General features: G+C 42.1%; 1 protein-coding gene across 3 annotated transcripts in view; it reads left to right on the top strand.

The window, feature by feature from the left end:
* Window positions 1-15,000, top strand: part of LOC147028043 (tomoregulin-1-like) — a 181,207-nt gene that overhangs the window by 21,706 nt on the left and 144,501 nt on the right. The window contains exon 1 of one of the 3 annotated variants that reach the window (XM_085878008.1): window positions 14,396-14,705. The exons of 1 other annotated variant lie outside the window; for it this stretch is intronic. In XM_085878008.1, coding sequence (XP_085734134.1) covers window positions 14,582-14,705 — 124 coding nt within the window. In that variant the 5' untranslated portion in view covers window positions 14,396-14,581. Of the gene's footprint in view, window positions 1-14,395; window positions 14,706-15,000 lie in introns of those variants that run through there. One more of the 3 variants, XM_085878007.1, reaches the window with a different exon arrangement.

Here is a 15,000-nt window from a genome sequence, read left to right as displayed (position 1 = left end):
ATAATGCTCCCTGTCGGCTTTAAAGACATACGGGTAAGCCATGTCATGAGCTTCCGCAGACAAGTATTCATGGTACTTAAAAAATAATATGCTTCACTTAACGTTATAATGAAGTTCACTTCAAATGGTCATAACTATCTAGTATATGTCTCTACCGACACCCTAAAGTGTTTTGGTTGTGGAGCGATTGGACATATGAAACAGTTCTGTCCATTCAGTCAGAAACAACCTCCCCTCAATGCTCCTAGTAATGATTTTCAGACTAATACTATCATCTTCACCCGAAATGATCATCCTCCCCCCAATGTTACTGACTCCGTCGGTAACGATCCCCTCCCCAGCATTACTGACACTGCTCGTAAGGTCTCTGCCTCCAATGTCACTGACTGTGCTCATAACGATCCTCTTCCCAACGTTACTGATTCTGTTGGTGACGATCCTTGCCTTAATATTAATATCACCAACTCAGTAAATAACGTTGAGCTTCAGTCGAATGTTGCAGCTTCCCTTTCAACAAATAAACAAGATAGGCCTTTAGTAATTGAACGAGTTGACACAAGCACTTGTAATGAACACATGGACACCACGAACGAGGGGTTCGTTACTGTTTCTAAAGTTAAAAAACGCAAGTCTATTGTCAGAAACGTATCACCCTCTGGAAAACGACCAACCAACATGAGCATAAATGGCACTGAAATCTCACTTTCCAACCAATTTGCCTTGTTAGAAGAAGAGGAAAAATCGGATGTTTTACTCAATAATAATATTAATGATGATGGAGTAGATACCAAATCATTAATATCGAAAGACTGTATTCCTGACCCCCTAGAATGTACGGCTTCACAAAAGGGGGTCTCTCCCCATAAAGTAGAGCAGTGTTACGAATGTCATGATAATGCTAAAACACCTACCCGAATTGACAAAACTGGTACTCCCACCGTGCCTGACGAATCTGAGGTCCCCGGTCAAATTGATGGAACCTCCCTCCAATGTACAGTTACCCCAGTCAAAATCAACACACCGGATGTACAGATTGATTGTAATTTGGAGGCAGCCGTGCCTGTGATATCTAATCAAGTCACTGCTGAAGAACAGCAGGGTATTGCCGCAGATAGTATGGGGGATACGAGTCTGACGGGACATCTTCTTCTGTGTCTGTTTCAAGTGATGCGGGTAGCGATACTTCTTCTCTAAAGCTCGAAGATGCTTCTTCAATTTCCCCAGATACTATTCACACCTTCTTGCACAAAAGTTTTCAAAAAAAGAATGTCAAAATTAAAGACAATTTTCCAGTTCCAGAAGACTTTATTCAAGTGACCCGAATAATGATTGCCAGACCTGATCGATACAATCTTACCGACCCTCAACGTCATCGTTTGAGGAAATTTTTAAGTCGTGCTCGGAACGAACTCAAAAATAATGGTTGATGCTGTTCTACCTGACGACCTCTGTCCTTTCCCCTCTTCATACCTTCGATGAAAATATCCATTGCAAGCTTAAATATCAATGGTGGTCGTAAATCTCTCCGCAAAGTGCAAGTTAAACAACTAATCGAGTGCAACAAGTTTGATATCTTATTACTACAAGAAACTCATTCCACTGACTCTTCTTCAGCTGAATGGGAATTATTTCTTAAAGGACATTGGTTCTTCAGCAGTCTTTCAAGTCCGATTGATGGGATAGCCATCTACTTTCAGCAAACTCTTCCTTTAACTTTCGTCTCCTTCCAAGAAATTGTAAAAGGACATTTAGCTTCCCTGACCTTTTCCATTCGTCAGCAGCTTTTCACCATTGTCAATCTATATGCTCCCAGCACAAATCCTGAAAGATCTTCTTTTTTTTATTGTCTTAAATCATTTCTTGCTAATATCCCCCCCCCCGACCACTTTCTATGTCTCGGAGGTGATTTTAATTGTACACTAAACCCCCCCTCTTGATAGGAATGGTGCTAAGCCACATGCAGCCAGTACGAGAGCTCTTGCTCGCTCCATTTCAAAATTCAAGTTGACTGACATTTGGCGACTGCAACATCCGACGCAACAACAATTTACTTGGTGTCGCTGTTCTAACAATCGAATGTCTTCAGCTCGACTTGATAAATTCTACGTTTCCAAACATTTTCTTAATATTGTCTTAAACACTTCAATTCTCCCATCTGGGTTCTCTGATCACCATGTTGTTGTAATGCGGTTTTAATTGCCACTAGTTAAGAGGGGGAGCCCTTATTGGAAGTTTAACATAGCACTTCTTCAAAATGATTTATTTGTTACTTCCTTTAAAACCTTTTGGGCACATTACATCACGAACGATCAGAAGTTCTCTTGTCAACGTCAGCGGTGGGACAATACCAAAGTTCAATTTGGAGTTTTCTGTCAAAACTTCTCACGACACAGTACTCTGAATTGCGACATTGACATAGGATTAGTGAAGACACAAATTCTAAACTTGCAAAATACAGTGTCCTCCTCTAATGACAATAGACAGCAGCAAATGTTGCATGAAAAGAAAGCTCTTCTGAACGAGTTATTGGTCGAGAAGGCAAAAGGTGCACTCCTTCGAATGAGAATTATTCACCTATAACAACTAAACACTCCCAGTAGTTTCTTCTTCAAGTTGGAAACAACTTCCAAAAACCAGAAACAAATATTATCCTTGCTTTCTGCTGATGGAAAGATGCTGACTGATCTGAGTGATATTAAACTCACTTTTAAAAATTATTTTTTAAACCTCAATTCTGCCAAGCATATGTTGTTAAACCACACGCATCATTTTACTACTTCCTTACCTGCACTTACTGAAACACAGAAATTGACTGTTGAAGGTGAAATAAGCTTAGATTAACTTACAAGTGTTTTAAAAACCTTGTCCACCAGCAGAGCACCTGGGTTAGATGGGTTGCCAGTGGAATTCTACAGCGCTTTCTGGGATCTGCTGGGACCATGTCTATTAACAGTCTTTCAAGAAAGCATACAAACTGGTGAACTTCCTTTGACCTGCAGACGTGCTATCATCTCACTAATCCCCCCAAAAAGGTGACCTTCAACTTGTTGAGAACTGGCACCCAATCTCTCTACTTTCTGCTGATTATAAAATCCTGTCCAAATTACTTGCCAATCGTTTAAAAGTTATAATAGGACACATTGTAACTCCTGACCAGTCCTATTGCATTCCTGGTCGATCAATATTTAACAATATATTTTCTGTTCGTGATTTGATTTTGATTTGCCATTGTCAGAACGTCCATGCAGGCCTGATCTTTCTCGATCAAGAAAAAGCTTTCGATAACGTCGACCATTCATATTTATTTGAAGTATTAAAGGGGTTTGGGTTTGGATCCTTCTTTATTTCCTGCATTAAGTTGCTGTATCACAATAATTCCCGTCTACTAAACATTAATAACAGTTTGTGTTCACCTTTTCCAGTTCAGCGAGGAATTAGACAAGGTGCCCTCTTTCTGGGAACCTGTACTCCCTTTTCATTGAACCCTTGCTCATTCATTTACGCCACAAGCTCTCTGGTTTTTCAGTGGTACCTTCAGTTAAGGTTCTTGCATATGCTGATGATCTGTGTGTAATTGTCAATACTCAATCTGACATTGCTGCTCTTACAAATGCTCCACAAAATTTTAATCTTGCATCTTCTGCTACTGTTAACTGGAGAAAGAGTAGAGCGTTGTGCCTTGGTCCTTCAGAGTTATTTATCCCACCTCCGCTGCCTAATGCCTTGCAGTGGAGGCATGATGGTGTTAAACATCTGAGTGTTTTTCTCGGGAACGTGACCTTTTCTTTAAAAAATTGGGACCAGATGGTGGATCAAATCTTTCACACCCTTAATTGCTGGAAAAGTTTATCCAGCTTACTATCTTACAGAGGTTGAGTGCTAATAATCAATAATTTAGCTGCTTCCAAACTCTGGCATCGGATGATTGCCTTACAACCCCCCCAAATCACTAATCCTGAATTTGCAACGAATCCTTGTTAACTTTTTCTGGAATGGTATGCACCGGCTCCGAGCAGATCTTCTGAGTGTCCCGATAGAAAAAGGCGGTCAAGGACTCGTGGACATTACCAGCAAAATACTGTCCTTTCGACTGACTACCTTGCGTCAACTTCTATACAAGGAGGTCCTGTCCTGGCGGCCGCTGGCTTCCTGTTTGCTCCTGCAAGCTGGCAAGCTCAAGTGTGGACTTGAACTTGTTCTACTTGATCTGCAGCGAGTTGACACCTCCTTACTGCCCTCCTTCTATCAAAGTCTACTAAATGCCAGTCAATGCCTCCTTCCAGTACGAAACAAGGATTCGTATAAATTTAGTAATTTCATGCGTGAACCTGTTTTTTACAACAGCCTCTTTCACCATGACTTTCAAAGCAGGTCCCTCATTCAATCCTTCATTGAATCTGGCTTCTTCCTTGTGGAAGACTTTGTCAATCACACATATTCTGAATGGCAGACTCCGAACCAGATATTGGAAGCTTGCAATGTTAAATCAACACGAATAATTGGACTAATTCTACGTTCAATTGTTAAAGTTTTCAATTATTTTAATTTATCGTGGCCTCCATCACATGATGTTCAAGGTGCAAGTACAACATAACCTGACTTCCCTGATTTCGTTTTTTCTAACGCTCCTTCCGTCAAGCCTCTACAAACATGTACAAAGACTACTATGTATGTGCAATGTCTCAATGTTATTACATCTGCCAACCCCAATAATGCACTGACTACCCACTGGAAAGAGCTTCTGCCCGCAGGGGTTCCATCATCTCCCACCTGGTCTTCCATGTACACATCACCTGTATCTAAACGTGCTGGAGATGTACAGTGGAGACTCGCACACTATTCCTTGACTTCAAACGTATTCCTCAAAAGATTGAACCTTGTTTCGTCCGATGAATGTCCTTTTTGCCATCAATCCGAGGATGTTTTCCATGCTTATGTTGGTTGTCAAAGGTTGATCCCACTGTTTAAACTCTTGAAACTTTTTTTCCAAAGATTAGGTTTTTGCTTTTCATTCCATTATTTTATTTTCTGCATACCAGTATCTAACAAGAATGTCGGAATTGAAGTTGCTAATTTCCTGCTCGCTGAAGCGAAACTCGCAATATACATCACTCGCAAGAGGATGATTTCTGGTGTTAATTCACAGGAATGCAGCGCTCTGCTTGCCTTTAAAGGCTCTGTGTGTCCCCGTCTCAAAATGGAATTCCTGTTTTATCGAGAGTTCGCGAATTAATGGCTTCATTGACAAATGGTGTAAAATTGAAGTATTGTGCAGAGTGGAAGGAGAAAATTTATTCCTTTTGTGTTAATTTAAGATCCAAAGTTATTCCTGTTGCTGATTCACGTTTTGATTGAATCTGCACAATGCTGCATCACTTGTTTCTTTTTGTACATTTTATAATAAAAGGACATAAAAGTCAAAAGTCTCTCTCTCAGTCTCTCTCTCAGTCTCTCTCTCTCTCTTTCTCTTTCTCTTTCTCTCTCGCCTAAAACACCTCCCTTCACCCACTAAGGAATTGGGTCGGGGATTCATTCAATATTACTTTTCACACCGCTACAAAGGCCTCGGCACTGAAGAGCGATTAAAAAAAAAAATCCAACTTTTCTTTTTGAAAATTTTCGAATTTTTTTTTTTTGTGCCTACAACACGTTACTCATATGTTAGAAATAAGTTTCAGGTACGCTAAACATTACCTCGACGTGTTTCGACTTATGAGTAACTTACAAGTGACGTGTGTCAACGATTGAGTAATGTGCCTACGTTATCCATATGTGATTAAAACGTTCTGTGTACGTTACTAACACGTTATGCATACGTCCAACACGTTATTATATGCCCAAAACTTGAAAAAAACATCAATAGTTCAGCGTACGTCAGCGTTTTACATACATTTTGAGACCTTGCCATACGCTGGCTAAAACATCAAGGTGTGACAGCCCCTTTAGTTTCGATGAGGGTGCGACACCTGAATGAGGCAGACGTACCAACCAAGTACTTCTTTTCCTTGGAGAAACGTCTTCCCAGTAATCAGCTTTCTCAGCTGCGATTAGCAGATTCATCCATTACCTTTACACAATCAGAAATCAAACTTTTCATGAAGGAATACTTTTCGAAAATATATTCAATGGAGCAAATAAATCCTGTCGGTGTCGCCTCGATCTCCGTAGGCCTGCCAGTGTTATGTGCAGATGGGCGTTCCCAACTGGAAGGACCCATCACCTTGGATGAACTTGGCACTGCCCTGCACGGCCTTGCCGTTGGGAAAGCATCTGGATTGGATGGACTTACAACCAAATTTTACAAGAAGCTTTGGCACTTATTGGGTCCAGAACTCATTAACACCTTGAACGCAAGCTGCCAGCTTGGAGAGCTACCTCGGAGTTGCCGACGAGCTCTTCTTTCCCTCATCCCAAAAAAGGGAGACATGCTGAGTATTGAAAATTGGCGTCCTATCTCCCTGTTATGTACGGACTATAAGATATTTTCAAAAGCCCTGGCATCGTGACTTACTCCTTATTTATCCTCGTTGTTGAAAGAAGACCAATGTTCCTGTGTCCCAAAACGTTCCATCCCTGACAAGATCTCCCTTGTGTGAGAGACATCATTGAACTGTGCAAGGAAAGCCCTAAAGATTTAGGACTTCTCCTCCATGCTCAGGAGAAAGCCTTTGACCGTGTTGACCATCGGTACCTTTTCGAAGTACTTGAGCGGTTTTGACTTGGTTCAACCTTCATCTCTTACATTAAAATACTACACAATAATATTTATAGTGTGCTTAAGATAAACAATGAACTTGTTGCACCTTTGTCTATAAACAAGGGAATTAGACAAGGTTGCCCTCTTTCCGGGTTGCTTTATGCTCTCTCTCCATCGAACCCCATACTGGTTTGTTTGCGCTGTAGACTCACTGGTTAGTTTGTCCCAGCTTGAACGGCCCATCAAGGTACTGGCATACGCCGATGACGTATGTGTATTCGTACAAGATATCAATGACGTTAACATTGTTCGTTATTGTTTGTCCTTATTTGAAAAGGCTTCTTCAGCCAAAGTAAATCGGAACAAAACGAGCACCCTTTGGCTCGGTCCGTTGTGTTACTTGGATCCAAGACTTCCTGCTCCACTGTCATGGGCCAATGATGGTGGGAAATACCTTGGAGTGTTCTTAGGTAATATTACTACGGGAGCACTCGGAAGAGTGCAAAACCTCCGCCGCCAATACTGCTGGGTCACTTAAGTGAACCTGATATCCTATTCATTGGAGGTCAAAATGGATCAGACTCTACTGAACCACGATTGAATAAACTAAACAAGATCGACGCGCATGTAGAAATGCCAAAAAAAAGTCGAATTTTTTTTGAAAAAAAAAGTTGCAAAATTTTGTTTTTTTTTTCTATAACAATTTTTTTTTGGGGTGGGGGGGTTGGAAATCACTTAAAACATGTAGAAATGTAAAAAAAAATTCAAATATTTTAAAAATAAAATCGAAATTTTTTTTGAGAAAAGTTGCAAAATTTTGTTGTTTTTTTTCTCAAACAAATTTCTTTTGTTGTTGGAAATCACTTAAAACATGTGGAAATGAAAAAACAAAATTTCAAATATTTTTTTCAAAATGGCCATCATAGCGGCCATATTGGACTTTGAACCAAGTCCAAAATCTAATGGCATGATCCTTGGACCATACCTAACCCCCCATCAAGTTTCGTCGAAATCCGTCCAGGAGTTTTTCCGTAATCCTGTTCACAAACAAACAAACAAACAGACAGGGGTGAAAACAGTAATCTCCATCCATCTTCGATGGCATAGCAGAGGTTAATAATTGGGCTGGTTTGCTTGAGTTTGTTGAGGGTAAACTGCAAAAATGGAAAGGTCTAATCACACGACTGTCATATCATGGAAGGGTCATGGTCATCAACACACTGGTGGCCTCTACCTTATGGCACAGGTTCTTCGTGCTGCATCCTCCAGCGGCGTTGCTTCAACAGCTCCAGAAGTGCTTTGTGTCCTTTTTCTGGGACAGAAAACACTGGCTGCGACCTGGGGTTCTCAGTTTACCACTGACCGATGGAGGCCAAGGCCTGGTCGACATAAAGAGCCGGCTAATGGCCTTTCGACTCTCGGTTGCTCTTCGCATGCGATACACGCGACCTTCTCCACCATGGGTCAACGTCGCTCTTCACCTTTTGCAACAGGCTGGGAGGCTAGGCTATGACCACTCTTTTCCTGGTGGACCTTTCCAAAATTGACACATCCCCCCTCTCTGGTTTCTATCAGAGCCTGCTAAGTGTGTGGCAAGCTCTGACAATAACAAGAGCAACACATTCTTACACGAAACAGATGTTTCTGGAAGAACCTTTGTTCTCCAACTCCCTTTTCCATGATATGCCTGCTGATAGGTGGTTTACGCAACGCTTTACCGACGAGGGCTTTAAATCTGTCGCAGATCTTCTCAGCCCAAACGGCAGCTGGATCGGAGCTGATGCATTGGCAAGCCTGGTCGGTGTGCGATCCTCTCGAATCGTGGCACGCATATTATGTAGTGTGCTTTGGACATGCACACAGCTCGCACCTGCTTGGGAGCAGGACCAGCAAAGCAATGAACATAATGCACATCGAATACCTTCTCTCTCTACCTTTCCTGAACTCGTATGTGCTTTTTCTCTTGCCAGCCCTCTTCCTTGTCCCCCTTTTAACGTAGGCTTCAATGGCCAACCCAAACAAAAAGACCTTTATTTGGGTTGTGTAAAATTTATTTCGCAACAGCAAATAACACAGCAGAAGGTTCGATGGAGAGACGTCTTACCTTGTTCTCCCCCTTATTTTCCTAACTGGAAAGGTTTTTATCACCCTCCTGTACCACCACGACATGGCGACCTCCAATGGAGACAAGTACACTGGATCCTTCCTTCTAATCACTTGTTACACCGGTTTTCAAATCTGCTTGTAGATGAATGTCCTTTTTGTAAGAAATCTGAAAACCTTTTTCACATCGATGTTGAATGCCAACGGTTGGCACCTTTATTTATTTTACTTCGGAATACTTTTGTGAGGTTTGGTTTGATTTTTAACATTTGTGTGTTCATCTATGGAATGGATATCCCACACAAAAATTCCAATGCTGTGTTTGCCAATTTCCTGCTTGCTCAGGCAAAGATGGCAGTATATAAGTGAAGGAAAAGAAAACTTGATGGTGTTGGAGAAAATGATGAAGATGCTTTGTTTTTGTTCCAAAACCTTGTAATAAGTCGTGTTAAATTGGATTTTGCTTTCTTTTCAGTAACTGGAAGATTTACCACAGTTCGAATCAAAATGGTGTATTCAAAGAAGTTATTTGCAAAGTCCAAGAGGAATGTTTATCCTTTTGTGAAATGTTTTGTATATAATCCCCCGATTCATCCTTTCCTTTCTTCAGAAATTGTTTCTTGGTTTTCCTTCTTTCTCTGAAATGAAAATGTAACTCCCATTTGGGGGCTTTCTTTTCTATTTTTATAATAAAAAGATACAAAAGTTAAGTCTCTCTCTTCTCTCTCTTCTCTCTCTCTTCTCTCTCTTCTCTCTCTCTTCTCTCTCTCTCTTCTCTCTCTCTTCTCTCTCTCTTCTCTCTCTCTTCTCTTTCTCCCCCCCCTTCTCTCTCTTTCTCCACCCTGGCTGCTCTCTTTCTCTTTCTCTTTCTCTTTCTCTTTCTCTTTCTCTTTCTCTTTCTCTTTCTCTTTCTCTTTCTCTTTCTCTTTCTCTTTCTCTTTCTCTCTCGCCTAAAACACCTCCCTTCACCCACTAAGGAATTGGGTCGGGGATTCATTCAATATTACTTTTCACACCGCTACAAAGGCCTCGGCACCGAAGAGCGATTAAAAAAAAAATCCAACTTTTCTTTTTGAAAATTTTCGAATTTTTTTTTTTTTTTGCCTAAAACACTCCCCGGCACTTACTGATGAACCTCTGGAAGTTTGAGGAAGATCAATTTGGCCATCTCTGAGAAAAATGGCGATACACAGACAAACAAACATCTCGCTTTTAATAAGCATTGAATGGATTAAAATGTTGCGATCTCTCAATCTGGTACTTTAGCCATGTATTCTGGCGTCTTTTTCATTCTTGGTGTTTATGAAAACGTTTGAGAACAAAAGGTATGGCTTTGAAAGGCCTCTGACTTCACTCTAAAGTAGACTTGCATTGGTACCCGGTGTTTCCCGGTGTTGTTCTAATCCTGTTGGCATTTTGAAGAAATCAAAATATATTTTTTCTATATTTTGTGGTGGTCTAAAACACCTCCCTACATCCACGAAGGAATGAGGTCGGGAATCATTTAATATTACCTTTCACACAGTTACAAAGGCTTGGACACTATGGAGCCATTTTTGAACAAAAATCCAACTTTTTTTGCCTAAAACACTCCCCAGCACTCACTGATGAACCTCTAAAAGTTTGAGGAAGATCCATTTGGCCATCTCTGAAAAAAATGGTGACACACAGATGTCAGACAGACAAACATTTCTCCTCTAGTATAGATTTTCAGCACATCATGTTGTACACATTTGATGGGATGGCCATTTTTTCCTGTCACATCCATACATATGGAGCACTACCATACTCCATGATATCAAACACCTCTGAGCAACCATTCCCAATTCTAATTGATGTCTTAGCCCCCTCACTCATCACCTCAACCATCCTTACCGGTCTTTCAGGTACCCTCTTCTTCCGAAGACATCGATACACCACCTCCCTTGGAACCCTGTCATGTGCATTCTCGAGATATACAAACACACAGTACAAGCTGCAGTTGCCTTGCAAAGGTTTATCCTGTCTCTGCTTAAGAATAGCCTCTTGTTTCCCTCCCTGCTGTAAGCCAAAACTGCATCCCACCAATCCCTATCTACTCTCGGCATATCATTCACTACCATTTCCAATACTTTTAATACTTGCTTCATCAACTAGATACCTCTTATTTCCACACTCCATAACATCCCATTTATTCTTGTCGACATCCAGAAAGTAAGTCTGCTGCCAATCGTTGGGCATGCTCTCCTCCTTCCAGATCTTAACCAACTATTGGCAAAGCCGATCTACAAGGTGTTCCAAAAAGACCCAGACAATTTTGGTTGTTAATATATTTAGAACCACAAATGATACAAAGACACCCTTTGGTTTATATGATATACAAACTCATAAAGTGTTGTACACGCCATCAATACACTGCAATGTGAGCTCCATTAGTCACGCACAGGACATCTATGTGGTACATGAGTTCTTGCTATGTTTGGCTCAGTGTGTTTGCATCCACCAGTGTGCATGCAGCTGTGATCCGAGAACGAAGATCCTACAGGTTTGCAACCTCGGTGTTGTGGACAACATCTTTGACAAACCTCCACAGAAAAAAATCAAGGGGGGTTACGTCTGGTGATTGTGAGTGCCAGGAGGTTGGTCCGTCTTGGCCAATCCGGTGACCTGGAAATTTTTCATACAGGACAGTTCGAACGACTCGGCCCAATGAGGGGGAGTGCCGTCCTGTTGAAAAATGATACCGTGTTGCAGGTCTTCAATCTGTGCAAAAGTGAATCCTTCCAACATGTTCATGTACATTTCTGAGGTCGCTATATCCTCTGCATATCATCCGCAAAGAAAAACAGACCCACCAAATTGTCATGGAGAAACAAAACAGACCCACCCCAAAAATACAAAACAGACCCACCAAACACCATACATTGACCTTTGCACTGCCACGTATGTGTTCAATGATCACGTGGGGGGTTTTCAGAGCCCCAGATCCTCACATTGTGCCGGTTGACCTTCCCTGATAGATGACAGCAAACTTCGTCAGTGAACATGACCTTTTTCAGTTAATCTTCATCATCATCTATGTGAATGACCATTTCCAAGGCTAACTCCTTTCATTTGGATCTGTCATTTAGTTTGAGTTCCTGCAGAATTTGCACGTTATAGACATAAAGCTTCAGTCTTTCATGCAAAATCCTGTGTACAGTGGTGGTTGGTAGTCCCATTTCTCTGGATACACATCAAATTGATTTTCTTGGACTTTATTGAAATGAGTCACGCACTCATTCAACGTCTGCTGCACTTGTGCTTGGTCGACCAGTGCTTTTCCGTTTCTGACAATTTCCAGTCTTCTTAAACATCTTGTACCACTCTCTGAAACTAGTCTGTGATTTACGCTGAACGTGCGTGTCGGATCTCATCTCGATGAACCATTCGATGCACTGAGCTTTCTCCTGTGGAGTCGCCGTATTATTTCACATTAAACCACCAGACCTGAAAATAAATAAAACTTTATGAGTTTCTGCATCATATAAAACCAAGGGTATCATTATATCACTTGTGGTTCTAAATATATTAGCAACCAAAGTTGTCCAGATCTTTTAGGAACGCCCTGAACTTCTCTATCCCACAATCCCTCAATCATCTCATCCCCCACCATCACCGATGGTCCACCAGCTTTACCTATAGTCTGAATTGTCTCTAGAGCTGCCACAGCCTCCTCCTGCGCTAAATCTCTTATTGACCCTTGCACCTTGCTGACTTCTCCCAATACATTTGTTCTATTATAATCCACAATTCTCAGTTCGTCAAAATATTCCTTCCATTCACCAACACTGTCCTTTTCCTTATTGAGAATCTCCGCTCCACAGCTCTTTTTACCTTTATGTTCCCGTTACCCCCCTTCTTGTCCTTTTCCTTCTCTTCATCACATGATGTCTCCCTTCCTCGAAGAGGAAGGGAATGGAGACATATTGTTTTCCAACAAATATTACAATCACACACTATTCCTTAATTTCTGAATGAATCCTCTTGAAATTTTGCCTCCAGGTACCTTGGCCCAATACATACACACCCTTTCATTTGTTTGACGTCGCTCCCCGTTCTGATGCTAATGGGTCAATGATGAAACGGTAAAAAATCCCACATTTTGCCATTCTCTTGTATTTGAGGCGAGAGACATGTGATTTGACACAGAGGTGCTTTCAAACTGGCCCGATAGGGATGATGAAAAACATTTGCGATGAGGCGTTTTCAAGGTTATACAAGGGTCAAAGGTCAGAAATGGTCATGAAATTGATCGGTTTAACCTATGAAACACATATTTATTTTCAACAAATAGTCGTACATGCTCTTTCCCACTGGTCTCACCACCCCTGCCGTTTCACAAGAATGAGCACAAAATGAAATCCTTGTTGCAGCCCCTGCAGACATTGGTCTGGCCTCGTGTCTTAATTACTTAATTTAGCAAAGGTTTATGCGTTCACATATAAGTGATGATGCACCTTGGTTGGCGTAGTAGCCTAGTTGCAAACTAGGTCACACTGACCTATTAATGGCTTGATCTGACCTTTGGCCATTCTATACTAATTATTAAACCCTGATAATGTAGCCACCTGTCTTATGTGGTAAAATACTCAGCGTTTATCGGGTTCGCACAGAAGCAATATTTTGCGATGTTGAATAACCTTGATTATGTGGGCACCTGTTTTATGTGGCCACTCAGCATGAGTGTTTGCATTGACCAAAATTTTGTGATATGTTTTCATGCATTTTTTTTTATTTTTTATTTTGGTTCTAATTTATAAGGTTTTCAAGAGGGCAGTTTCGATTTTTCATGGATCAAAGGTCAATATCTATCACAACACCAGAACGATCATAATTAGGGCTGCTTGGTTTGGCCGATCAAGTATTTATATTAAAACCATTCGAAACAAGACTTGGCACAAAGAAGCCTTCCAAGAGCCCCCAGCAGGTACACATTGGTCTGGTGTCTTATTTTCTTAATTTAGTTAGCAAAGGTTTATGTGTTCACATGTACAGTAGGTGTCAGGTGATCCATCCATCCATTGGGACCAGACTCTGTGCAGAGCGTTGGTGCTGCTTAAGCAGTCTCCTTGGCTATTGGGCACAATCCTGGACACAGGATACCAGCATGCTGGCACTCATTTTTTCCGACCTCGGAAGGATGACAGGCTCAATCAACCCCACCTGGTATTAATTCAACAGTCGAGCAGGATTTGAACTCTGGACGCTGGGATCGCAAGCCCACCACTCTAGCGCCGAAGTATTCTGCAGGAAAAGTAGAGAAGCACATTCTCCTAATAGCCACCTGGTAGCCATTCATCGGACTCGAAAAATTACCGCCGGTGGCGGAGGTGTTAATCCAGCGAAGGTGTTGCTTCGGTGATGATTATACATGTCGAGTTGGCTCTGGAGTGTCTAACAGCCTCCACAACCGAGTGCTGGACTAATTTAAGTGCAAAACCTCTTCTATCCACTAACTTCATCTGACTCAAAATCATCCCTCCCCCCCCTCCCATCCTTATGTCCATCCCCATTCCACACCCAATATCGACCCCCACCCCCTTCCACCTTCCCTGCGCCCCTCCCATTTTATCCCCACCCAGTATCCACCATCCCTCCCTTCGTTTCCAACAACTCGCTCTCCTGCTCAATCCACCAACTCGGGTTGGTCCCCGCTTGCCACCCCATCCTCCTTCGCACCCTGTGGATCCGTGGAAGATCCGCCGCCCGGCAGCACGATGCGCCCCACGGACGGGCTCCTGTGAGCGCATTCCGGCCGGGATGGGGAGCAGCGAGTCGTGGTTGGGCGCGCCCCGTTCTCGGCTCGTCCTGCTCACCTTGCTCACCTTGAGCGCCGCAGCCAGTACCGGTTCTTCCTCCCGTTGCAGAGGCAGAGGTTGCCTGGGTGAGTATCCACTCTCTCGGCGTGTCTCAGGATTATTACTGTATCTGTTGGCGATTTCCTTTGCGGGCACCGACGGTGGACAGTGGCTTTTCAAGGTGCACAGCGTTGTGGTCTATCAGGGGCACAGATCGCTTGCTTGATTCGAACGAACATCGTGGTCTTCAACTTCGGTGATGTTTGGCCATATGGGATGAGGAAACGCATGTGGGAAACAGTCAGAAAAACCAGGGTTGTGTGCCAGGTGAATGAATTATAATAATAATAATAATAACTAATGATGATAACATAACATATC

This window comes from Eptatretus burgeri, chromosome 4 (assembly GCF_056783735.1).
Source record: "Eptatretus burgeri isolate ZD-2024b chromosome 4, Ebu_testis_v1, whole genome shotgun sequence".
Lineage (NCBI taxonomy): Eukaryota > Metazoa > Chordata > Myxini > Myxiniformes > Myxinidae > Eptatretus > Eptatretus burgeri.
This window is presented reverse-complemented; position numbering and strand designations above follow the sequence as displayed.